At 38.3% G+C, this 27,137-nt stretch overlaps 1 protein-coding gene across 2 annotated transcripts in view; it reads left to right on the plus strand.

Annotated features, from left to right (window-relative positions):
* PARD3B (par-3 family cell polarity regulator beta) overlaps positions 1-27,137 on the plus strand; it is a 1,055,741-nt gene that overhangs the window by 410,193 nt on the left and 618,411 nt on the right. For both annotated transcript variants that reach the window (XM_046019094.1, XM_046019095.1), the window contains exon 3: positions 973-1,144. In XM_046019094.1, the coding sequence (XP_045875050.1) occupies positions 973-1,144 (172 nt within the window). The remainder of the gene's footprint in view (positions 1-972; positions 1,145-27,137) is intronic.

Here is a 27,137-nt window from a genome sequence, read left to right on the forward strand (position 1 = left end):
ATTTAATGAATGAAAAATAGCTGAAGATTTACTAGCAGGTTTCAGATTTGCACACACTGTTCTTTGTCGGGTTGACAGTAGCGTCCCCTCGGTGCTTCCTACACGCACACTTGGACTTCTCCCCATCACCCGAGGAGCAGCGTGCGAGCTCTCTCCATGGTGGTGCTGTCTGCCGGCCAAAAAGACGGTTTCAGCAGGGCTGTCCTCACTGTTCGTACAGCAGTGTTTGTGCAATGAATATTTTATGACATCTTGCCCTTTATGAAAAATGACTTGGAAGTGGACAATTAAATGTTTTTATATTAATGACAAGAAACAGTTCTCATATGAAACAACACTGAAACGAAGATGGAAATAATTTGGTTAATAGTGCTGATGTGTAGTCTCATTGGACTTGACGTTCATTGGACTTAAACCAGTCAACATAGCGTCATGAAGGAAGAGAACAAAATTAAAGGGATGTATCAAAAGGGATATCTGTGTGCACAAAGTGAACAAATTGTATGGAAATACACACACTTATTTGTTGTGATTGTATCTAAAAGGGCAGCTTTAATTATGGATTTCATAATATCTTAGCTCTCTGAGTTTGGAATGTCCTCTTTTACCTTGTAGATCTGTTGTTCAGCTTTTGCATATTCAACTTTTATTTCTGGAAACCATCTTAAAAAATTACTGAAGTCCTTTTTGGCATACTGGAAAAGGTGGTGAGGGGAGGGGCAGCCTTTTCCTTCCCTCAAGAGAGTTAGCCAAAATAGGTTATTTCAAGAATAGACAAACCATTAGTGAAGTCCTGCCATGGTCCTTTCAGACGTAATATTGAATTGGGAGTTGTGGTACAGTAACATTCAAGTTACAAGTTTCCAGAGGCTGTTTTCCTTAAAATCCAAGAAAGATGACAATCAGCGAGAAACAGTGTTGTGTACTATGCATGCCATTCAAAGTAATTAGTGTGGTTGGATTTGTTTGTAGCTGATTGCTGTGTTTGATGAACAAGAACCACTCCACAAGATTGAGAGCCCCAGCGGAAACCCTGCAGGCCGGCAGAGCCCAGATGCCTTTGAGACGGAAGTGGCTGCCCAGTTGGCTGCGTTTAAACCAATTGGTGGGGAAATTGAAGTGACCCCTTCTGCTCTGAAATTAGGTATGTGTATCTTCACTATTATGTTCTTCACTTGCTTGAAATACATCATCTTGCTGATTATGAGTGGATTCTACAAGGTGACTTATGCTCTTAGTATCTTTCTTGAAAAATCTGGTTTGTCTTTAAATTATTTTTACATAGCTCTTTGTAGCTGTGGACACTCAGACAATGGGATGTGTTTGTTTTTGTTTTGTTTTGTTTTTTCTCCTTGAATGATGGGTGGATCTGAATTGCGTGGTCTTGAAGTATCCTACAGGACAGGCTGGTCTGTAAGTGATGGGGTTCATTGAAAAAAAAAAACTCTCTGAAAAGTGTCATTTGGCAAAAGCTAACATTTATCAAGGAATTCAGACTAGGAATAAAGGTCACTTTCTGCTTTCAGCCACCTTCTTTTTCTTCTCAGACTATGTATCTCAGACTTCCGGGAAAACATTTTGAAGTTAGTCTCTTAATTCTAGCCTACTGATTTACGCAAACAAGAACAACCCACCCCATAATTTTGTTCAGAATTCCTCATTTTGTTTTGAAGGCATTGGGAGAAAAATAAACATTCTTCTAAAGTTTCAGTGAATTTACATCTCCAAGAGCAATGCCAGTTTTTGGTAATACCTCTCGCAGGTAAATTTAGGTCAGTTTCACAGCATGAAGCTTTTGAAAATCCACTAACATTTTGGTACTTAGAACAAATTTTCATTCCTATTGAAGGTGTGCATATGTTTTGAGACTGCTCTGAGCACCCGTTAGATAGGTTAATTCTCCAGGTAGAAGAACAGAGTCTTTTACTACTGTGTGAGGGGAATCTTTCTCTTGTAAAGCAGAGTGTATGCTTAAAATCACAGAAGTCCTGCAGAGAGCCAGCTTTTTCCCATCTGAAGCAAAATGTTGACTGGAAAGTTTATTTTACATACCACAATCCTGAATATCCGTATTTGGTACTAATCTTCTGGAAAGCATCTGTGGTGCCGCTTTTATAATAAACCAAGTAGAAATTTATGACCTCTAATCTTCATGATGTTCCTCTATCCTTTGGAAACCCAGCTAGTGACGCGAGGTTCTGGAATGCGCGCGGCCAGCCCAGGGCTCCGTGGCAGCTTCCCCATCCACAGAGGAGGTCTGTGGCTGCAGCAACCTCACCGCCCTATCATTCATTTGCATAATGGATGCCTTTTTATCCATTATGCAAATGGGATGGGAGGGAAATTAGGCAATAAGGGAAGACGAAAGGAGACAATTGCTCTCACTTGTTTTAATATTCTATTTATAAGCAAGCACTGTGTGGTCTTCAAAAGGCTGAACCTTAGAGTAGCCTGTGCTGGGGAATTTGTTTCTGCCTTCCCTGAGGAGCTCTCGGGGGGGGGTGGTGGGGTGTTGTTTTTCTTAAGCTTTCTCAGCTTCTTTTGTTGATCTGTCTGAGCAACATAATGTTGAAATCAGGAAGAAAAGTAAGCTGAGGTTCTTTTTCTTTGAAAATGAATTTTCTACTTCTTTAGTACTAATTTTTGGTGAAAGAGAGAGAGAAAAATCTTTATTAGTGGAGACTACATACCAGGCCCTGAGCTCAAAGTGGTGCAGCAAGTGTTCTTAATCCTTGGCTCATGATAACTCATTTTTTAGGGAATTTTTTAAAGATTTCATTTATTTCAGACAGAGAGAGAGAGAGAGAGAGAGAGCGCACATGCTTACAAGAATAGGGGGAGGGAGTGGAAGGGTAGAGGCAGAGGGAGAAGCAGGCTCCCCACTGAGCAGGGAGCCCATGTGGGGCTGGATCCCAGGATCCCAGAATCATTGATTCCAGACCCCAGGGTCATGACCTGAGCCAAAGGCAGACACTTAACTGACTGAGCCACCCAGGCACTCCATGACAGCTAATTTAAGCCCCAGGATACTTAGTTGGATCTCTTACTCCCCTCATTTAAGAGGTGAGGACGCAGTCATGTCGTATTAAAGTAATTTATCTGAAAGTCATGTAGTGATTACACAGTAGAGTCAGGGTTTGAGCCCTTCTGGCTCTGGTGTCAGGAGCCGTTTCTTCTTTGCTGCCTCCGATCCGCTGGTAGTGAGAGAATACGTCGGTAGGCTTTTTTGGGGTGTACTTTGGGACTATGTATCCAAACCTTGAAAGCGCTTACCTCCCCGGCTTCAGATCCGTGTCTCCTAGTCCTGTGGATGAGGTGATGAGATGAGCTAAGCTTCCTCCCCGGGGGCTCAGGGTCGCCTTCCAGCCACGGGCTCCGAAGCCCCGGCGTCAACTCCACGTCCTCCCCTTTCTGGCCCGCCAGCCTCACTTCCTTCCGCCTCACGCCCTTTGCAGCTGGACAGAGCTTGATCATCACTCAGACCGTCGCGGAGGCCTCAAGCTGACCTCTCTCTTCACAGGGCCTGCTTTCTCCAGTCCCGGCTTCTGCCCGAGCTGCCTTGCTAGATCACAAATCTGATTATAGAACTCCCTGCGTAACAACTTCCAATGGCTTCCTAGTGTGCGGAGAGCCATGTCCAAACTCATTAGCAGACTGATGCAGATGGTTCCTTGGAATTAGAGGGAGGAATCTGGGCAGGGATGAACGCTGAAAAAAAAAAAAAAATCAACCCTTATATCTCCCCACGCCATGGGTCCAGCAGATTGAGTACTTTTCATTTCTGGAACTTTTTTTTTTTTAAAGATTTTATTTATTTATTTGACAGACAGATCAGAAGTAGGCAGAGGCAGGCAGAGAGGGGAGGGGAATAAGCAGGTTCCCTGCTGAGCAGAGAGCCCGATGAAGGACTCCATCCCAGGACCCTGGGATCATGACCTGAGCCGAAGGCAGTGGCTTAACCAACTGAGCCACCCAGGCACCCTCATTTCTGGAACTTTAAAAGCAAAGAAGAGAAAACATTTTTCAAGTTTCTCAGGGAAAGTAGAGGAAGCAAGCCAGCCTGCTTTGGTCTCTGCCTGTTCTCTGTATCTTTCCTTTTGTTGCCTTGGGGAAGGGTGCGGTCATAGATGGGGCAGATGTCAACTGGGGATGGAGGGATATGCCGGGCAGCAGAGGCAATGCTCATGGCTGCTGAGGGGATGGGACCTGTCCTGCTCTCACACCCGGTCGGAGATCCTGCTTAGGTGAAGGGGGTGGGTGGCTAGAGGGGGAGTAGCATTTGTGTCCCAGTGATTCATCATAACAGCCTGCGCATCAAATGCTAACCCCCAGAGCCCTAGCTTTTCACCTCTGCTCCCCACTCCGCTCCCGAGGCCATTGGAACCGGTTCGAGTTCTGGGGTTCCTCTGCATAGGCTGGTAGAGCAGATAGGGATTGTCAAATTCTTGAGCCTCATTCAAGAAGATGAGGAATTTGGGGCACCTGAGTGGCTCAGTAGGTTAAGCCTCTGCCTTCGGCTCACGTCATGGTCTCAGGGTCCTGGGATCGAGCCCCGCATCGGGCTCTCTGCTCAGCAGGGAGCCTGCTTCCCCCTCTCTCCCTCTGCCTGCTTATGATCTCTGTCCATCAAATAAAAATCTTTAAAAAAAAAAGATGAGGAATTTAATCATTATCAGCTTACATGTTTCTCTCTCTTATCAAGCTACCACTTAACAAATAGGAGGAATCGGGCACCTGGGTGGCTCAGTGGGTTAAGCCGCTGCCTTCGGCTCAGGTCATGATCTCAGGGTCCTGGGATCGAGTGCTGCATTGGGCTCTCTGCTCAGCAGCGAGCCTGCTTCCCTCTCTCTCTCTCTGCCTGCCTTTCTGTCTGGTTGTGATCTCTCTCTGTCAAATAAATAAATAAAATCTTTAAAAAAAAAAAAAAAAGCAAATAGGAGGAATCAGCATATTCTTATGATTAGGTCATATTCATCACCAAAAATTTGTATTGTATTGGTATCTGAAATAAAAATATGCTTGATAGCCAGTATAATTTTTCTATCATTTTCCAACACAAGATGATAATTAATAATATTCTGTGAAAAGCCAACAACATTCCCTGTATGCATACAGAGATTGACCCCTCTTCTTTTTCTTCCAAGATGAAATACTTATGTACAGAATATGCCAGAAGTTCTTATTTACAGGCTCTTCATGACCTACCTACCTCCTTGCTGCCCACCTTTATTACTGGCCACTCTTTCATAGTTACGTTAACCTGCAAGCACCAAGAACCACTTGCCATTCCCCAAATTTGCTGTCTTTCAGGCCTCTGTGCTTGTAGAGGAACTATCTTCTTCACTTTGATCCTCCCTTTGCCTCTTTTCTACTTGGTGGAATTTGTATGCACCTTTTAAATTCAAGCTCAAATATGACCGTATTGTAAAGCCTTGTGCACATCTTGAAGGCAGTACACTAGGTATACAATAAATTTATTTCCCAATATTTCATTCAGCAATAATGAGTTATAAAGATGAATTGAAGAAATCTTCTACTGACCTAAAAGGGTTCAGTATATACCCCATAAGCTAAGGGGTATATATTTTTATTTATAGGAGGAATTTCAAATCAATTGGGCATCTACATAATTCCAACTTCATTCATCTAAATTATTTCTTATAGTTATTTTCCCAACAGATTTTCTTTTTCTTTTTTTCTTTTTAAAAATAATCTACTTATTTATTTGAAAGAGAGAGTGAGAGAGCATGAGGTGGAGAAGGGCAGAAGGAGAGGGAGAAGCAGTCTCCCCTCTCAGCAGGGAGCCTGACAAGGAGCTAGATCCCAGGACCCCGAAAACACGACCTGAGCCAAAGTCAGGATTTTCTAATGTAATGCTGAATGACTAAGTCCTGATGCAGAATGATTTGCTAGTTTGGGCTAACACTTTAAGAGTCTGAAATTTCTGAAATTGGCCAGTGCTTCCTACAGTATAACCTAGAGATTGCTACCCTAAAAATATATTTAAAAGAAGACACATGGTAGAACAAACACTAGGTAGAGCAGCACAAAATGATATCCACAGAGTCTACTTGGACTTTTAAGTCACCCAGTTCAGGAATTTTCCAAGTCTTCTTTGGAGCCCTATGGTACTTCTGAACATGTTTTGGGATTTCAACAACTGTGTGATTGTAGTTAATTAGCAAACGACATTCACTGAGCATTTAAGTTTTAGACGCTCTTCTAATTTATTCACATTCACTCTTTGTACAGATAGGATTGGTTATGCTTTCAGGGTGATAGGGGAAAACTGCACCCTAAGATGGCCGACCAAACCAGCAAGGGAATTCCAGTCCCTGTCTCAAAGCCCTCCCAGTTTCTTCTTTCCTACCCTGTTTCCCACGCGCGCCAAAAGTACCAAGTATGCGGAAGTAGAAGGGTACTTCTACTGCTTGTGCTTGGGGCTCAGACCTTTGGAGTACGACCTCCTCTGAGCCCGCCGGTGTTACATAAACCTCCGATCCTCCAAAGTCTCCCAGTATCATTTGGTTCTTCTGCCAGGATCCAATCCAGGTTCCGTAACAAGGGATGAAAGGAATACAGAAAGCTGGTGAGTAGGCAACAGAGAATCCTAATGCCCTTTTAGAAGTCCTACTGTAAAGAAACCCACTCCCACTCAAGAATTCTTAGTGCCCCTGACAACAGCTTTTGTAAAATTCTGGTTCTGGAAACAGGCATTTCCTTAAAATTTCATAATTAGCAGTCCTCTAGACAATTGACATCATTTCACAAATAAGCAAATATGTGCTCTGATCTCAAATAACTGGTTGGATAAAGAACAAGAGTTGGACCCTGAGTCTGTTGGCCTCTAGTACAGCGCTCTTTCAACTTCATGACATTTTTGGGATTAATTGAAGATTTCAATTACCATGTCTTTTAATACTGTATGTGATAAAATACCACCTCATATCCGTTTGGAATTGAGATAGAGTGTAAATTAATAAATAGATACTATGAATAGCTGTAAGTCAAAAGGTAATAAGGGAGTAAAGACCAGAAAATTAGATGGAGAAAATTTCCTTTAAATCCTTCTCTAAGTTTAAAAAAAAAAAAAAGAATTTACTTCCGTCTCCTCAACCCTTGTAGGTTTGCACACACCTACACACATTCAGGTGTGTGTGTTGGGGGGTTAAGTGCACCAAAACCAATATGCTAATGGGATATGGAGGTGATTTTTTTTTTTTTCTGTGTTGCAGATACTGTTGTACTCTTTTTGACATTTCAAGTATCTGTACATAGGGCCTTCTGTATATCAGACAAATTAGGACAATAAGTTTGAAATTTGGAAGAGTAAGGGTCTTTTAGCCTTCCGGTCAATAGTTCCTGTGCTGCCTTTAGATCTGTGGTACCTGACCTTCTACTGTTGCACAGAAGACATCATGAGATCATGGCCCCAAGCCTGGCCCATCCTTGTCCCTTGAGAACCAGTAGTGTGGAGCTGGTCCCAGACCCTACAGTATTTGATCTAGCTGTGCGCCCGGGCAAATAATTTAATCTATATCAGGACCACATCTTTCCAAACAAAAATCAACGAATCAATCAATCAGGACACATTTGTCATTTCCATAGAAATGGGTATTTGAGTTGGGGCCATCTGGGTCACTTCATGATGTGTCATTACCATGGTTCCTTGCCCCCCAGTTTTCTCGTCTGTAAGGGACGCCTTGCTGCCCTAATGGGCTATGACGGATTTAAGAGACTTTCATTCATACGACGCTGGATCTGAATTGGACTCCGATTCAATTTCCTGCCAATTTCTGCCCCATGGCCCCAGTTAATTAGTAGTTGTATTTTGGATCTTTTGATAATTTTTTTCAGTACTTCCCGACAGCAACTTGCTATTTTGGGTTCAAGCTTACGTGAGAAAATATTTTCTTTAGGTATAATTATTTTAGCAACGTAATTTGAACAGTGTGTCGGGATAAAACGTATTTGGGACTTGGTTGTTGCCAGTCTTGTGATCTGTATTACCCAGATATAAAGCAATCTGATTAAAGTTTGGAGTTGAAATAGCGTTAGCTCTATTCTCCTCTTGTATGTTAAACTTTGAAGATGAACTTACTTTCTATTTGAAAGTGATTCTTACTTCTGAGACTTGAAAGCTGAAAGGTGCCTCAGACACTTTATTGTTTCCATGTGTGTTTGTGCTTCCAAACTGAAATGGAAATTATGATTGTGTGTTTGTTATGATGTAATTATTTTCAAAACACTGAGTTCCCTTGTCTTTATTTTCAGTAGTTCTCAGAAAAAAAATTATATAGCCATAGATGAGTGTTGGAAATTTTGACCGTTTTCTATCTGATTTTGACTCATTTACTTCATAAGGGAAACATATGGGAACGTTTGTCTGAATTTTCAAGGAAACCAAATCCCTTTATGGCACTGATCTTCAGGAAAAAATAAAGAAGGGGGAAGTTTATTCCTTTAATTAGGCTGCAGTGTGTAAGTAGCTGCTGTGCCCATAATGTGAGTTTAAGTATTGGCATCTGACCCTAGACAAACACAGTCACACCACACACATAGCAGAACTAAAGCTCGGGGCTGGGCCGGCCTTCTGCCGGAGCCTTTGAATTTGGACTACAAAGTGCACAAGCATGTGCGGGTTCCTCGTTGCTGGAAGCTCTCCGCTGTGGGCTGTGAAACCAGAGTGGAAATCACCAGGCAACTGAGGTCATTTGCTTGGATGAAACCATAAGTCATAATTTGGTCATTGGGTTTCATCTTATTTGTTTCCTGTTGGGGCTGATTATTCAAAAGTTAACAGCTACAGAATAGCTTTTCTTTCTTAAACTTTTTTTCTTCCCTGCGAGCCCGGTATTTTCTTCCCATGCAGGCTTAGATGAATGATGTCGTAATTAGCTATGGTAACCTTGCCAGGCCATCATCAATCAGTCACAGCCATAGAGTCAACAAAATGTGTGCATGCTTTCTGGTGCGACAGTGACTAAATCGGGATGAAGGAGGTCATGGCGTTTCTAACCCGTTGCTGGCATCATTCTTCTTTTCCCGATGCTTTGGTTTTTATTTGAGTTTGTTTGCACAGTAGGTGAAAGTTGCCGGGAGTGGCGGGAGTCAGATTATATACTGAATATTTAAGAATGTTTTAATACTCCAGAAAGGGCCCGAGGTACTTGGTTGAAAGAAAAAATAAAATCAATACCTAAAGACAAGCAACTCCTGAACAAATGCTAAAAGGTAATTACCACACAGGAGTCCTTTTTGTTTCTGTTAGTGAAGTACAGATGTGAGTAATAGTTCCAATAAGAATTTTCCAGCATACTTGGCATTACCTTTCCTAAGTAATTGCAGATGGTCCATACAGGCACACTTCGTAGACTGACAATCAGTTTATAACATTTTATAAAAATAACAGTGAGATTTGCTTGAAAATATTCTGTATTTTTATAAATGTCTTTTAAGTGAGATATTATTTATTGTTATAGAATATTAAACAAGAAAGAAACATTACCGTCATCCTAACAAACTGCTATTTTCATTTTTCTGTTTTCTATCAAGTTTCGCTTTGCATTTTGTCTTAATTTTTTTTTTTTTTTTTACTATGTGCTTCCGTTCTCCTTTGCGTGCTGTATCCAATGGCTAAATTTAGTACTTAAATTGGTACTAAGGTGGTTGTACTCTATAGAAAAAAATATTAAAGGGGATTTGCATTTAGCCATTCACCCAGAAATGTCAGATTGCTTATAAAAAACAAGGCTTTACTCTTCTTGTTCTTTTCCAGCATAAATTTCTAAGTTGATTATGTGTCCTCAAAAAAAGCAAAAAACAAAAAAATCTGCCGAGTTCACCGTCTCCCCTTTGGCCCCTTGCCCATGCTGGACCCACACTGAGACAGAGTCTGCAGATCCTCTCATAAACAAACGGAATGAAAGGTCACCTTCCTACCGCTCACTTGATATTAGACCCCTGGGTTTTCAGGCCTCTCTTGCACACTGCTTTTAACAGTGAATCCAGTGAGGCCATGGTTGCAAAGGCCTAGTCCCTGTGTGCTGAAAATATTTTCAGTCATACTGTCATATTCAACTTTTCATAGTTCCTTGGGCCACTGATAAAATCATTTGCTGTTTGTTCTTTTAATAAAAGAAGGGGAAGACCACTCCCCAACCCCTCAACACACACACGTACATGCACGCACGCGTACCCATGGTCTCGTCTTACTCCCTTCCCAGCCGCCATCACAACTCCCATCTTCCTTTCTTCTAACCCTTCTTTTCTGGGACAGCCAGACAGCACCAGACAGAACGGTCCTCCATTCTCTGGATAGAGGTTCTGCTTTTCAGAGCCGTCTAAGGTTCCGTACACCTTTTTAAAAATGCTTTCAAATTACTCACCTGTATTAAACATTCCTAACAATAGGATTCAGATTTTTAAAAATATTAAGTCTTTGTGACTGAAGATTACATTTCTCATAAATTTCTAATCACACCTAACCAAATTATTTATGATAATCACGCTGATTTTCTTTTGCAGTGTGGAATTCAGGAATCTTGCTACAATTCAGAATATGGTAAAGCCTCATTTATACTAACAACTTAAGTGTAAGGTTTTAGCCTTTAAGGGGTGGGTGTGTGTGTGTGTGTGTGTGTGTGTGTGTGTGTGTGTCCATGCCCAAACACTTCCCTCCCCCCTTTTCTACCCATCTGGGGGACTAATTTAATTATTTACACAAGATCCATCTTAAGGACAAGTCACTCCGAGTTGGACACGCTTTTATGACTGGCTCAGGATTTTCTCATTTGCTTTATCTGATAAAGCCATATGATAAATTATGCCCCAATATACACATATTTGCTTATTTCCTTGTGCCATACCTACTTGGAAATTTTACTATGATCTTGATTTGGCTAAATGAAAGTAAAAGTACTGAAACAGCTTGATCTCTTCATTTTCACAGCTCGAGGTGATAAGAAAAGGTGACAGCCTTTGCTTAGCAATTTGCCATAAGAAAGCTATCTCTCTGGTGTTTACCCTTTTCAAAATGTTTACCAGATAAAAGAAGACAACTTCCCAGATAGGACCACCACAGTCTGTCGATTTATCATTGAAACAATGCATCTATCATATGGTACACACAAAATGGTGCCCATTCTGTCTACTCATGGACCTAATGGGAAAATCTTAATAACTATGAGAAAATACAGGTAACCCTCTAAAAATATCAGAAAAATCTTGATTACCGTTCTGTGTAAATATGAGACTCTATATTTGGGACTTTTTTTTTTCCCTGTGTGTAAAATTAAAGGAAATTATGTGACACTTCTTGCTTCTTTTCTTTTCTTTTCTTTTTATTTATTTGGAAGGCTTGGCTAGGATTACTTAATGCATGTGTGTGGAATATGGCTTGATCAAGGAAATAAGTTCTTGCCTAACCACAAACTATTTAAAAATCATAGCTCTTGTAGTTGGTGCTTTAAGATGATATTAGTTAAAAAAAAGCCATTGCCTCAATGTCCATGTTTCTTGAAACTGTTCATAAGAATAGCATTTCCATACCTTTTTGCACTATTTGTTCTGAAAAATGACATGGATGGCAGCAAGCTGAATGGCTTTGTGTCATCTGGTTCTGCAGAATTGTGATGATCAATTAAGCTCTCCTTCTGTTTTTAAAACAAATAGACTTTCTGCCCCAGAGACCTGAAAGCATGAGGCAAACTTTGTATTTTAGTCACAGTTCAGGAATAATGTCCTTTGACCTCACGACTTGAGTTGGGTGTTACAGTTAACTGCCCTCATGGCCGAGAACTCAGCCTTGGCACAGCTAACATCTGCTCTTTTCTGATGATTGGGCTTAAGAATGTAGTTATGGAAATCAGTCTATCTGATGTCATAGCTACAGAAGATGGTGGTGTGCCTGTCACTGACTTCAGGTAATCAATAATTATTTATTTCTGGCTCAGTAGAGGAGAAGTATTATGCTAGGCTACCAGAGGAATATAAAATAGCACGAGCCATGAACTCATTCCCAAGCAGCTTTCTCATTCCCTAGCAATCTAGTTGACTTAAAATAAATTACTGGGTGAATCTCTTAACTTGGTTAGGTTTCCATTTTTATAATTTACAACTCTGGTTATAATATCACAGAGCATACAATTACACAACCTTATATAGTTGGAAAAGGCCTTATCTGATACGTAGATTTAGATGTGCATAAAGAGCTTTGATGTGTGCCATTCGTCATGCGCGGTATCTCCCCAAACCTTGGTTAATTGCCTTTTATTTGGGTCTTTGTTGGACAGAGAGGTTTTGGAAATAATAAAACTTCAAGTTTGTGGTCTGTATGTGATTCTGCAATTTTCGTTTACTATTTTGGGATTAAACTGTTAGTTTTATCTCCTATTAGGTGATCAGAAATATCTAGGATGCCAAATCTTGGGGTAAAACTGTTAGTTTTATCTCCTATTAGGTGATCAGAAATAACGAGGATGCTAGATCTTTCCATTACCACAACAGTGTCCTGTGCTTCCGACGGAAATTCTTTAAGGACCTAATGGGTTGGTGGATGAATATTTATCCATCCATCCGTCTAACCTCTTCCCAATGACACCCCAGTCAAAAGTATTCTTTTAATTTTAGATGGTAAAGTTAGAGATCAGACTTCTACCCTGGTGGCTTTCAGTAAATGCACTGTTCAGAAGAATTAATTGTACCCTAGACAGGAGGTAGATGTCAGTGACCCACTCCTTGCTGCTTTTTTCACTGAGTGCCGTATATATTACTCACTGGACTCCTAAGGGTGATCGTTTCTTCTCCAAATCTATAAACTATATCTCAGCCTGATTTATTTATGTGATGCAGAAAGTTAAAGCTCTCTTTTCAGTCCCTCTATTCTTACTCAAAACACCATTCTCCACTTGAGTGTCCAAACTGTCTAAATATGATTGTCTTATATGGGAATTCATCTACCACTATAGACGGTATTGAGAAGGAGCATCTAGACCATCTTGGAAGATTTCCTTAGAGAAGTTGAGAGAAAAAATTTTGTGTGTTTTCTCCTTTTCAGACCAATTATCACCTTCTTCAAAAACTTACCGAAGAATTTATTTTCTTTAAAAGAACTTCCTTGACTCCTTATTGCCCTATTTTTAAAAATAATGTTTAACATTTGTTTGGTAGTTGTCATAAGTGTGATATGATAATGTTCTGTCTTTACAAGGTGAAAAGTTATGTGAGGTTAGGCAAAATTCTTGTCTATGAGTCATGTCTTCTTAAAAATTGGTTCTCTTCTTAGTATGCAAAATGCAACCTGAATATATTTGACTTTGTTTTTTCTCTAGTATCTTAATGAACATTAATTCCAAAAGGGATAAAGAAGGATATAGATGAAATAGTATGTAAATATATTTACCAAAGTAGAGTCTAGAAATTAAGAGCACGAGCATAAGTCAAATATGACTCTCCCCTTTACAACTAGGTGATCTTTGGCAAATTATTTAACCTCAGTATGTCTCAGTTTCTTGTGTTAAAAAAAACCTCTTTTTCTCTCTCCCCCTCTGTGTGTGTGTGTGTATTCCATTATATATACATATATACACATATATACATATATACACTTATAAATGTGTATGTTGCATGTGTGTCTATATATAGATCGTATGTAATATCAGTAATGACTGAATAGAGTTGTTGGTGAGCATCTAAAGCATTCATATATCTATATATATATATATAAAACACATAGAATAGTGCCTGTCTTGGGACACCTGGGTAGCAACATGGAGATCAAGCAGCACAAATATCTAGTCCATGTGTCTTTTAGGTGACTTTTTTTTTTTATTTTTAAATAAGATGCCTGTATAGATCAAAAATGCTTTAAAGTTAACAGGTGATTATATGATTTGCATAGAACTTACCTATTGAAATATAGAAATCAAATAGAAATTAAAATGCACTTTTTTCCCTCAAGGTGTTCACAATTCAGTACAACATTTCTCATTTTTACAATTTTTTTTAATCGAGACATAGCATGGGTGATATTTATATATACCATGCACTGGAATCTAAGACCCACCTTTATGTAATATACCTGTCTTGCTGACTATAGTTCCACCAAGGAAAGCAGTAAAGCACATCAGCTTTCAGTTCCCAAAAAGTAGATTAAATGTATTTCTTTTGTGTCTCCTCCATTCCAAACTTTCATACAAACGAAAGTTGTAAATAAAAATAAAGAGTGGGGATAGATTAATAAAACCACTGGAAATGGGAAGAAGGGGGAAATGGAAAGTAAATAGAATCAGATTAATAGATGACTTAGATTTCAGGCTGCCCAAGAGTCAAGTCTTTTTCTTTTGGCATTGAGAGATGGGCTCGGTGCAGGTGGACAGCCTGCCTGCCTGCCTTCCTGTTCATGCCTGTTAAAGTGAGACCTGTCAGTGAACATGCTTCAAGAAAACTGAAGCTCCTTGTTATTCTTAAGTAACAGAGTACTTCATACAGAGATACAAGTGGGCAACCACTGCTCCCCAGACAGTTAAGGAACAACAAGGTAAAAAATGATGCTAGAGTAGAATTGACAAGACAGCCTTAGAAAAGAACAAAAAACTTGGAGGGAGCTACCTTACCAGACACCAAGATTTATAAAGTTATAGTAATTGGTTCCGTGTGGTTTTGGCACAAGGAGAGATGAATGGCATAGAATAAAAATTTCTAGCAATAGACCCTCACAAATAGCCATTTATTTTATGTCAGATTTGACATTGCTGTGTACTGGGGAAGGGATGATGCTGAACCAATTCAATATTTATATAGAAAAAGTAATCATCTTAACCCCTACCTCACACCTTATGCAAAAATCAGTGCAAGACAGATTGTTTTTGCCATTCCTTTATATTTAGATCTACTAAAAAACTGTGAAGACAACATGCGGATATATGCATTACTTTGGAGTTAGGCTTATTTTTTTTATTTTTTTATTTTTAAAGAATTTATTTTTTGTTTATTTGACAGAGAGAGAGATCACAAGTAGGCAGAGAGGCAGGCAGAGAGAGAGGAGGAAGAGGCTCCCTGCGGAGCAGAGAGCCCGACGCAGGGCTCGATCCCAGGACCCTGAGATCATGACCTGAGCCGAAGGCAGCGGCTTAATCCACTGAGCCACCCAGGCGCCCCGAGTTAGGCTTATTTTTAATACAAGACATAAAGAGCTAACCATAGAAAAATTTAGATAAATTGAATCATGTTAAAGAATTCTGTCTGCTAAATGATGCCATTAAAATAGTGAAAACAATTGTAGATTCTGAGAAATATTTATAATACATATATTTGAGAAAAGTCCATGCCCGAAGTATATGAAGAACTCACGGAAATAAGAGAGATGCTGATAATTTAAGAGAAAAATAGAATTCTAACAAGGCATTCCATATAAAATAGATACTTGCATGACCAATAAATATATAAAAAAGGGTTCAATTTCATTAATCTTCATGGAAGACACATTAAAACCACATTGCAAATTTGACAACAAAATAATGTAGTATTGGTTTATAACCCAAGATATAAAGTAAATATACATGTGTTCATACTGATACCAATAAATAATTGATTGAATAAATAAAAGTGTTAATGGTGACGGCAAGGAACAAATCTTCCTTACAGAAGAGTTCAAATAGTATATACATATTCCTTCCCCCTTAAGTATAAACTGAGGTTAGTGACTCACTTCCAAGTATAGGCTATGGTGGGGGGTGGGGGGGAAGTATGTGTACAGAAATCTGACCAGTGCTATCTGAACCAACTGATCAAGATTACCATTACCAGGGAGAAGTCAGCTGATATATTCCTTATGATGTGATGAGCAGAGCGTTTCACCTCAGTAATGTTCTTCCCCCAGGCCCATCTTGAGAAAAGCATTAGACAAACTCAAACTGAGGGCACTCTACAAAATGTCTGACCAGCCCTCGTCTTAATTGCCAAGGTCATGAGCAGTAAGAAAAGACTAACTGTTCCAGACCAGAAAAGACTTGATGAGTTAATACAACATGGTATTCTGGATTGACTCTCAGACAGAAAAGGACCTTAATGAGAAAACGAAGGAAACCTGAAGGAAGTCTGTAACTTAGTTAATAATCCTGTGTGAGTAACTCATTTGTTTTGACATATGCACCATAATTAGGTAAGATGTTAACATGGGAAATACTAGACACTCTACTATCTTTGCAACTTTTTATAAATTTAATGTCCAAAATAAAAAGTTGGTTTAAGGGGTGTCTGGGTGGCTCAGTGGATGAAGCCTCAACCTTAGGCTCAGGTCATGGTCTCAGGGTTCTGGGGTCAAGCTCCGCATTGGGCTCTCTGCTCAGCAGAGAGCCTTCCTCCTCCTCTCTCTGTGCCTGCCTGTCTGCCTACTTGTGTTCTCTTTCTCTCTGTCAAATAAATAAAATAAAATCTTAAAAAAAAAGTTCGTTTAAATTTATTTTTTCAGTAGAAGATTACTACTAATCCATGAATTACTAAAATGAAAAAGACAACACCAGGTGTTGGTGAGCCCGTGGAGTAACTAGAGCCCTCATCACTAATAACCTGAGGTTCAATTAGTTCCACATTTGGGGGAAAATGTGCAGCAGGATCTACTAGAGGTGAACCTCCACATCCTCTATCGCTCTGCCATTTCAGTCTTAAAGTACGTAGTACTCAGCAGTAAAGAATATAGATGTTTGCCAGAATATACCGCACAGTATCCCTGTTCTTCTTAGTCCCTAACTGAAAACAACTCAAATAACCATTAATGATAAAATGGTAAAGAAGTTGTGGTGTAGGCATATAATGGAATACAACACTGAAAATGAACTAACTATTGCAAAAAAAAAAAAACACACACACACACACCTTGAAAAATGCAAAAAATAGAATGTGCATTCATGTTAATATCCTTGTCTTCCATGGTGGGGTGGTGAGAGGTACAGGCTGGACCATCTGGGCCAAGCAAGTGTAGGTATTAAAAAAAAAATGGTAATCAATCTAATCATCCATTCACCAAATACTTATTGAATACCTATCTGTCTGCCAGGCAGTTTTGAAGCTGCGGGGAATATAAGAGTGAACAACAAAAAAACTTCATGCTCTCCTGTAGTTTATCTGCTCCTGGAAGGAGACAAGCAATAAACATAATAAATGAGTTATTTCTGTGGTGTGTTAGGAAGTGATCGGAGTTTGGGAAAATGGGAGTGTCTGTAGGTGAGATGGGAGTCAAGCGTTAAACGGAGTAGCATTTAAGCAAAAATTGGAGAGCAGTGGGAGAGGAAGAGTAGTGGCTAGAGGAGAAACGAAGGAAGTTGCATATGAGGAAAATGCCTCATACTTCAGAGAAAAGAGTCAAATGATGCTACATATGAACACACAGAGAGGAATGTCTATATGTAGTTTGCCACCAAAAGAGCCAAGAATAGAAATGTCATGAAACAGTGACTTCTGAGAAGTTGAGCCTAATAGTGCAAAGGAGAAAGGAACACTTTATTTTTAATTTCTTTCTGCTTGGTTTGAATTATTGTGTTGGCATGAATTGTTTTTCAAATAAGATTTTAATTGAGGGACACATTAGGATACTAGGAGTAGGCAAGGAATGTGAGAGATGTTATTAGAGAATCTTGAAGCCACTCTAAGGTGTAGAAGATAAATTATTTGCAAAATTAAGTACTTATTACTGATGAGGGATTGTTTATGTCATCCCTGTCAGCTGCTTGGAGGAACTGCTCAGTCACTTTTCTCCAACTCACAGACCGAGCTGGGAGGCTCAGGAATGGATGTCCCCATGGCCGGCTCTGAACACAACTGCAAAGTATCCCCCAATCCACCCCATGTTAAGCACATCAGTTCAGGGGTGTGGCTCCATGTTGGGAGGCACCAGGTTGGGAGTTGCCATGAAGTGCTGGCTCATATTTCCCACCAATACAAATTCACTTCATCACTCAGTCTTTCAGGTCAAACTCAAAGATATTAATTAGCTGTAGGGTGAAACAAACAAAAAGTTCTCTAATTAAACCTTTTGAGATGGGTATAGAACTACATCCTTGTCTGTAGATGATGTATAAAAACTCAGTATTAAAAGACTGTGTTTACTCAGGGTTTAAATCAGTACAGGCCTCAAAAGGAATTAGTCATTGTGTCTAATGAAAATTAATCAGTTTTATAAATCATAATATACCCCATAGGAATTATCTTTTTGTTTGTTTTTTTGTACTTGAGAGAATTTCAAACTGTATACGTCTAAAAGGATAAGGGGTATAATTATCTGAATCTAGAACAACTAAAAATACCGCACCTAAGGTACACACGTAATTGGGGAGGTTTTTGTCGTTTTTGCTTGGATTATCTGGATAATTGCCTCCATTTTCCACCTGATTGGGTGTAAGCAGACAACAGCTTGAGTGTTTTCCAGGAAATTCTACTCGAGTTTTCATAGCACAGTAACTTGAAGCCAAAAGTGTTGATACTGAGAAATGTTTCTGGAACAGTGTTGTTTTGGTCATCCCAACTGGTGGTTGGGGTTGATGATTTTTAGATGTTAAATATAAATTTCCCTATTCAGTAGTTATAATCTAAAATAACATGGCTATTCTTAAGTCTTTTTTTTTTCTTTCTAATTTCTTTTTTCTATTCTTAAATCTGGAGCAAATATATTTACTAACTGTACTGTGGTCCTGACCAATAGAATATGTATTGTGGACTGAAACTCATGAAGTTTAAGGCAGAGGTTTTGGTAAAAATACATACAAAATGTGTGTGTGTGTGTGTGTTGTGTGGATAGAGGGGGAAATTAAATATGGGGGAGGAGAAACTTCTTTTTAAAGAAAGTAAAAATTAAAGACTCTGATACGAATTTCAACTAATAAATATAGTGGATAAGTTAGTGGAGCTAATTCAGCGTGCATGGAGAAAATATTCAGGTGTTTTTATTATTCATAAAGCATCTACATCAAAATTATTTGTGAAAAATTCAAGGTTGGAGAAAATTTTTAGTATCTTTACAGCGTGTGGGCAAATTAACACAACAATAAGGTACATTTCTTTTTAAAAACATCTCAACTTTCATTATTTGGCAAATATTAATAGATCTTTGTTAAACTGTATTAATAATAAAGATTTTTCAATCTGTTCATTAGTCAGTTGAGAATAATTAAAACAATTTTCTTATGTTCTGATGTAAAAATGCTCCTACTTTATCATTGAAATTGTTCATGTTTCATGTTGAGAATGGAATGGAATTAAAATCAGGTAACACTCGGGAAAAAAATGTGGCAAGATGACTTTGTGAAGTTTTAAATTTAAATCAGTCATAGCCAGGGCCTACAAGTTCCCTTTTTGTATTTAATATGAATAACATTAATAAGTTATTAATTTGTGCTATAATAAGTATAACAAATAAGCCAAAAGATGATGTTATTAGATGTGAGTTGTCCTTTTTCTGGGAAATATTTAGTTCAGTAGCAGGAAATGGGATGGGCCTGGAATTTAGAGGAGGGACTTTCTCTTGTATGAGGACTTAGACATTGTGGTTAGAAAGAGAAGGGTTATTTCTGTATTGCATGTGTCAGACAGACTGTGGTCCCCCTTTCCACCCACTTATGCAGTTAGATATGGGTTTATTGGTAGTATAAACAGAGCCCTGAGAAACTACTGAGCTTAAGTCTGGCAGGGACAGTGTAAGGAGGCATGGACTAATCATTAGGTGAAAGAATTACTTCTACCCTTGTTCCACCCCTACTTCAGAGGACTTCACAGTGTCTTATTTCAGTGTGTTCACACAAACAGTCCTACACAGCTTCAACACCAACAAAACCTCTACTGTATTTTGCACATCGAGTAATAGTTGTAGGCATTGCCCCTAAATCAGTGGTACTATTGCACGCTAAAAGAGTTGGGACTCTCTGGCTTAGTTTTCTTCCCTCCCTCTTCTCAGTGTCTCTGGCTTTCTCTTTCTCTTTCCAGCCTTCCTTTCCTTTTTTTTCCTTCCTTTCCTTAGAATCTCCTGTATTCTGTATTCTCCTTTCTTCCCACACTCTTGCTGTCTTTCTTGACTTTTTCTTTGACAATCATTTATAACCCAAATACCAAAATTCGTTAACTCCTAAGATCATCTTCCTGAGGAATAATAATCTATGTGAACTTCAATACCAAGACCAGATGCTTAAGTGGTTGAGTGGACACTATTGATATCAGGTGAGAGAACTTCTTGAATTGGAAGGAAAGATTTCACAGTTGATTAATTGAAATAGAATGTGTGAAGTCACTGAGCCCAAAGGAACAAGTACAAATTCACTAAGATTATGCAGAAAAATAAAGAGGAGGAAGTTTCACAATGTTTGTGTTCTTGCCACGAACGTGGCTAGAGTTTGACCAAATGGAGAAGAGGTCTTCCTGGCACCAAACTAAGCATCTACTACCCTGTCTTACATAAGTAATAGAGCGTCTTTCTCATGTCAGTGTGGTGTAAAAAGCCACATGAAGAAAGTGGAAACAAGTGATGGAGCCTTGTGTACGAAGCTAGCTACCTTTGGGGGGAAAGATCTGGGAAGAGTTTGGAGGTGTCCGAGCAATAGACAAAGGCATAAGGAGGGGAAGCAGCTGAATTGTATCGAAAAGGGTGTAACTCAGGCCATGTGCTAAAGACCTTCATGGATGTAGTAGACCCGTTGGCATCTTTTGCTGACTTTGATAGTGGTTTCTGTTGGCAAATCAAATGTTACTGGATTCCTTTACTTCACTAAGCTCTGCCGATGCCATTACTGACCAAAAGGAAACCTCAGAGGACAGAGGTCTCTAAGTCAGTAGAAGTATACAGGGAATATTCATCTCAAAAGGAGCTTCTGAGTCATTGTTCTTTAAAACATGTCCATGGAACCATTAAGTGTTACAGATTGCACAGATCAGCCCTAAACTGTGATTTAGTTCAGCATTGGCAATTATTAATTTATAATAATCATTACGTTATCTAGTCTGAACCGTGATTACCTTTCTTTGAGTTCTTTACTCTAGTTATGTAATACATCAAATTAAATGTAAAGACTAGTATGATAACCTCTTGAACAGTGACCCTCCTTTTTTGGTAAGTCTCAGATCTCTATCTCTGAGTAAGAGGAAATCATCCTGCAATTAGTTCTTCCCTTTAGCAAGTTTACATTTCTAAAATATACAATAATTTGTTTTATTAGCTTTCCAAAGTGACTTTTAGATTTCATGGGTGGGAATTGCTCAGTGTTTCTCAGTCTATTCTGTGGAGTTTTAAAAAAATCTCAGTCAAAAATTCCTAATATGCTAGCAGCTAGGAGAATAATTGTCATTGGAATGACCTTTTCAGTGGATAATTTGACAGACACTTGATGGACAGCATTCTCCCATCTCTCCGCCAGCCTTTTCCTTCCTGCCACAAATGCAGGAGCAAAACTGTTAACTGCAGTGATAAGATTCTCAACAGCCATTTGTTACATATCTCCTTCGGTGCAGTTCTGCAAAATTTGAAAGCTCTCTCTCTTTTTGAGGTATTTTTCATTACCTGGAGAAAATGTGTCCTCTGGGGAGGAATTCTAAAACAATAGTACAGGTGCTGAATCAAATTTCCCAGGTGTGTAAGGGACTTTGTTGTAAGGTTGCTAAACAGTGCTGGTTTGCTGTATTAAATGGCGCTCTAGTGTCCTATTATAAGAGTTAGCACAACTGCCAAAGGTGGCTCTCCATACAGCAAGAGAACAGCTTTGACTCTGAAGAAATATGGTCTATGGCATACCCAGTTGAGACATCCAAAAAGAAAAAATAAATAAAAGCATTTACTAGTAAAATGAAGGCAATTCTTTTGCAAGTAAACACGTTTTTGATAATGTGGCCCTGGGGTGACATGTAAATCCCAATGACAAATATTTTCTGTGGGAATAAAATCTATTTGAAAGACACTTTCCCTTGAATTCTGAGGATATCACCATCACAGGATGCTTATTCATGGATAAAATATGTACTTTCATCAAGTATATTTTTCATAGTGTTACCTTTGTCTGAGAATAGTTTTTCTGCAGTTTTGGGGCACAGATTATAAAGGTGACCCATACTGTTCATGTGTTTGCCTTCCCTTCTTTCTAGAAAGTATGGCACATGAACTCTGGGGCATTGTACACTTTGTTCACTGTTGTATCTTTAACCCCCGGAATAATATCTAGTCAGTAAATATTTACCAAGTGAATGCATGAGCAAATTATATAATATGACCTCTAAATATATTTTCATCTTTTCTGCTTAGTATTTCTGTTGCTCAGTGCCCCAAGACTGGGCCTTTTCATTCAGTCTTTTCAAGCTGGAATCTTAATCCTGTTTCACTGTTTTTCATTCAATAAGAATGTCAACCACGTGCCATAAAAAGTTAGAAACATTATGTATGGTCTTCATACAGGGAGGTGCTTTCATCCCATTAGCTTTTTTCTGGAGAGATCATGGATTTGTCTCTGGGTTCATCAAGCTGACAAGCAGAATCCCCAAAGTCACATTTAAAAGACTGGAAAGAAAAAAAAAAAATTGTTGAAGTGGAGAGGAAAAACAGGGTCTGGGGAAAGAGGTAGATAGGAGAAAATCTGACAAAAACATTTAATAGAGGGAGTCACACCTAGAGGTCAGTGAAAGTTATCACCTCACAGGAGGAGGAAGAGGACACGAAGGGAAAGGTCTCTGGAGAAGTTGCAGAGAGAGAGACAGACTGATCAGGAGATACAAAGAGAACAAAAAGCTCTGGTCAAGTAGGCGGTGACCTCAGAAGAGCACTTCAGGTGTGCTAAGCCATACTACGTTACTAGTGGAGTTTGGCTTTTGGCTATATTGAAGTCCCACATGGAGTAAAAAGAGGGCCTTCATGTTCTCAGAGGGGAAAAAAAAATTAAATAACTATACATGACAGAAAAAGGAAAGAACTTTGTTCAATAATTTCAGATTTAGAGATTGTTCCTCATATCCCACTCCTGAACTTACATCTCACTAAATGAAAGTAAAAGAGAAATCAGAAATTTACAGGGAAGCTGTATCCATGTTTTAGGATGGTAGTTCAAAGGAAGATTTGATTTAGAAACCAAATTACCTGATGCTTGTTGTTAATAGAATTAATGTTTGCATTTTCAGGATCCTATGGTGCTCTGAAACAGCATAAAATATGGTATTCCATTTCACCACAGAGGAAGAAATTATGGCTAGAAGAGGTCATGGAAGTACAAGTCCCCATACCAGAATCTAGGTCTCTTGAGTCTTCATCTGTGGATGCTTCTCCTCCCAGCTTCGATCACCTGCCACGTATCTCACTGTGTGGATGTAGTTCAAGCATAAGTAGGATTAGTGGGCAAAGTGGCAGGGAGACCGAGGCAGATTCAATATGACAAATAATTTTTTAATTGTTAGGTCTATCCAGTTATGGAAAAAAAATGGGTTCTACAAAAAGGAATTAAGTCATCTGTTTGTTCATTGATTCACCACAGAATATCTATCAAATGCCATCTACCTTCCAGATGTTGGATTACTTAGTAGACGTGTGACAGTGGGCAAGACAGCAGTGGTCTTTGCTGTCAGCACACAAACAGCCTATTGCAGGCAGACACACAAAAAATAATAGCAATGATGGATTAAAGTGTAATAAGGTGAACACAGACCACTATAGGAACTCAACATGGACTCCCTTAACCTGAGGGAAGAGCTGTGGAGGGACATTTGGAGAAGGTTTCTCAGAGGAAGTGAGGCGTTGACCAAGCTAGTTAAAGTGGAAAGAATATTTTAGAGTGAATAGCACTGTATGTTCAAGAAAATGAAAAATGTGGCGTGTGCCTGCCATACAGGATCTAAGATCAGGGAAGTATGGAGAGAGATGGCTGGAAAGTAGGAGGAGGCCAGGTCTGGAAGGGCCTAGATAGCCAAAGTGAAGAGCTGGACATTTTCCCAAGTCATCAAAGGACATTTTGTTGATCAAGTCTGGAAAATATAAGAGACTTTTCTAAAATTCTGTGTGGGGTATGAAGAGTAGCAATGCAACGAATACCCATGTACCTAAGACCTTATTTGGGGGAAAAAAAGAAAGAAAAAGAAAGAAAGAAAGAAAGAAAGAAAGAAAGAAAGAAAGGACATCACCATTATTGTTAAAGTTCCTGTGTACCCCGTCCCGATTCCCTTTTATTTCATTTTCAGCTTGAATCATCATTCCTTTACTTTTCTTTATAATTTGATCACGTATTTTTATATACTATGGATTATATTGTTAAGTTTTAAATGATTTTTAACTTCATAAATGGGACTGTACTATAAAAATCCATCTACAACTTGCTTTCTCTTCTTGGTGTGTTATTGCAGAGAAGCATACATTTTGCTTCATATACCTGTTACCCATTTCTTTTCTCTATTGTATAGTTGTCCAGTTTTCTTTTAATGGTCATTGGTGTTATTTCAAGGTTTTTACATGCGCCATGACTATAAACCCTTTTTAATATATTCTGAAGAGCATGTGTAAGAGTTCCATCTAGGAAATATAACTAGGAAGAAAATGTTCTTTCCTAGAGCATGCCACTTCTCAAATATATTAGATAAGGACACATTATTTCACATGGAATTTTTTTTTCTGTACCACTAAGTATAAAAAATTCCAGATGTTCCACATAACAAAACTAAACATTACCAAATTTTAAAATTTTGGCAACTTTACAGGTATGAGATATTTCATTATAATTGACCTTAAGCATAATTTAATATAATTGTTGACCATTCACATTTACTCTTTTGTCATGTTCCTGTTCAAGACTTCTGTCCATTTTTCTTGGGTTTTTACTTTTTCTTATTGAATTGTAGGAATTCCTTTACGAATTCAGAACACTGATCACTGATCATTTGTAGATAATGTATAAATAGAAATATCTTCTCCCACTAGATGATTTGTCTTTTCACACCTGTTTGTCTTCACTTCTCAATTTTAACAGTCAAATTTACCAACTTTTTAATGTTTGAATAATTCGTAAGAAATTGGACCCTCCTCCAAGATTATAGGGAGATTCTTCTTTGTTGTGTGAAAAGTTTGTAATTTTGTCTGTTTAAAATTTTACTTCACCTGGCATCAGTGTTTTGCATATGGTGTGAGATAGGGGTATCATTTTCCCCCCAATCAGTTGAACAGTTGTCAGATGCCGTTTATTATAAAGTCTGTCTTTTCGCTGTCTGTACAGCTGGTTCTGTCAAAATTTGGATTTCTTTTTATTTCTGTTGTCCATTTCTAGATGCTTTAACCTATTTCATTTGTCATCCTATCTATTCCTGTGTTAATACTATGTATACTTAATTACTCTACCTTTGTAACAGCTTGTAATATCTGCTAAGGCAGGTCTTCCATGTTCATCATCAGGAGTGGCTGGACTGTTCTTGGTCCCTTGTTCTTCCACTTACATTTTAGAATGGCCTGCACATTTCAAAAATAAAAATGCTTGCATTTTGTTTGGGGAGAGATGACCTCCTAACATGCTGATTCTTTGAATCAATGATAATGCTGTATCTTCATTTATTTTACGTCTTCCTTACTGCCCTTCAGTAAAGGTTTATGATCTGTCTCTTCAAAAAGATCCTGTATGTCTTTGACTTTGTTTCCAAATACCTGGTATTTTTTAAGCAATTACAAAGAATATTAAAAATATTTTGTCTGTGTTTGTTGCTAGAATACAGAATTCAGCTGAATATTTTTTAGGCCAGAAAATTTCCTGAAGATGTATGTGAACTCTTGTAATTTAACTAGTTTCTCTTAGGGGTTTCACACAATCATAGCATTTATGAGTACTAATTGTTTTATTTCTTCCTTTCACATTCTTTTATTACTTCATTAACCTTTTCTTGCCTTACTGTGGAAAGACCTCCAATATTGACTAGAAGGGATGATAGCAGTTGATTTTATTCATGATCTGAAGAGTGTGCTCAGTTTTCACTGTTGATTGTGTTTTTGCTGTTCAGATACATTATATACTATATCTGTCACATACATGTGATTTTTATTTGACTCTTACATATATATTTATGATATATGTTATTTATTTATAGAAGCATTTTATAACACATTTATGATATAAATATATATTTTATTTAGTTTTATCCTATATATGTATATTAGTGTACATATATGTGTGTGTACATGTACATATACACATATATATATCTTAAGCTAGGGTGAAAAGTAGTTAACTTTTTATTTTCTTACTAAGATCACAAATAAGACCATCCACTCTTACCACTTCTGTTCAGCATTGTACTAAAGGTCTTAACACAGTAATGCAAGAAAGAAAAGTGTAACAATAAATGAAAGTTTGTTTTTGTTTTTTTCAGTTTTAGGGAAGGTGTTTTTAGTTCCTCATTTACTAAAAGTTTTTGGCATGAATGAATATCAAATTTCCTAAACATTTTTTTCTGTATCCTTTTAGGTAATTAAATGTTTTTCTCCTTTAATCTGTTAATATAGTGAGTTGTATTGCCTTTTCTAATTTTCTTTAGTACTTTTTGTGTCTATGCTCTTGAGTGAGACTGTCCTATAATTTCTATTCCTAACTCTGACTAGTTTGGTGGAAAATTTTTGATGGGAGTAGAGATCTGATTAGTTTTGAGGTCTGGCTCTAATGTAGAGCATAATTGGAAGCATAAAGGAGTATCATCTTCTTTCCTACAGAGACAAGTATCTCATTCATAGATTAGATGTGCTACAGAGAATTCTTGGTTACCATATGGTCCACAAGATTCTTTCCAACCCTAAAATATGATGGTTCTATAGTTTATTATCATTGCCATGATCTTTTACCTCATTGCTAGAAAAGTACTAAGGAAGGATAGGGGATGAAAAGAAAGCAGATGTTGCCCTGTTAAGTAGAAGTATATTTCAAAATATGACACTGTCATAAGAATGATTTTGAAAACATTTCTTTAGAATGTCCATGGTTCCATACTTCCTGGAATTAATTTATGAAACATTTTCTACTAGTCTCAGCAACTTGCTATAGAACGTGCAGAGAAACTGTTTAAAATCGAGTTTTGAACTTTGAACATGTTCTTTTTCAATCTCACCTGATAATAATGCCAAGTGCCCCAAATCTTTTCCATCCACTGGAGATGAGAAC

The sequence above is a fragment of the Meles meles genome, chromosome 9 (genome assembly GCF_922984935.1).
Source record: "Meles meles chromosome 9, mMelMel3.1 paternal haplotype, whole genome shotgun sequence".
NCBI classification, from domain to species: Eukaryota; Metazoa; Chordata; class Mammalia; order Carnivora; family Mustelidae; genus Meles; species Meles meles.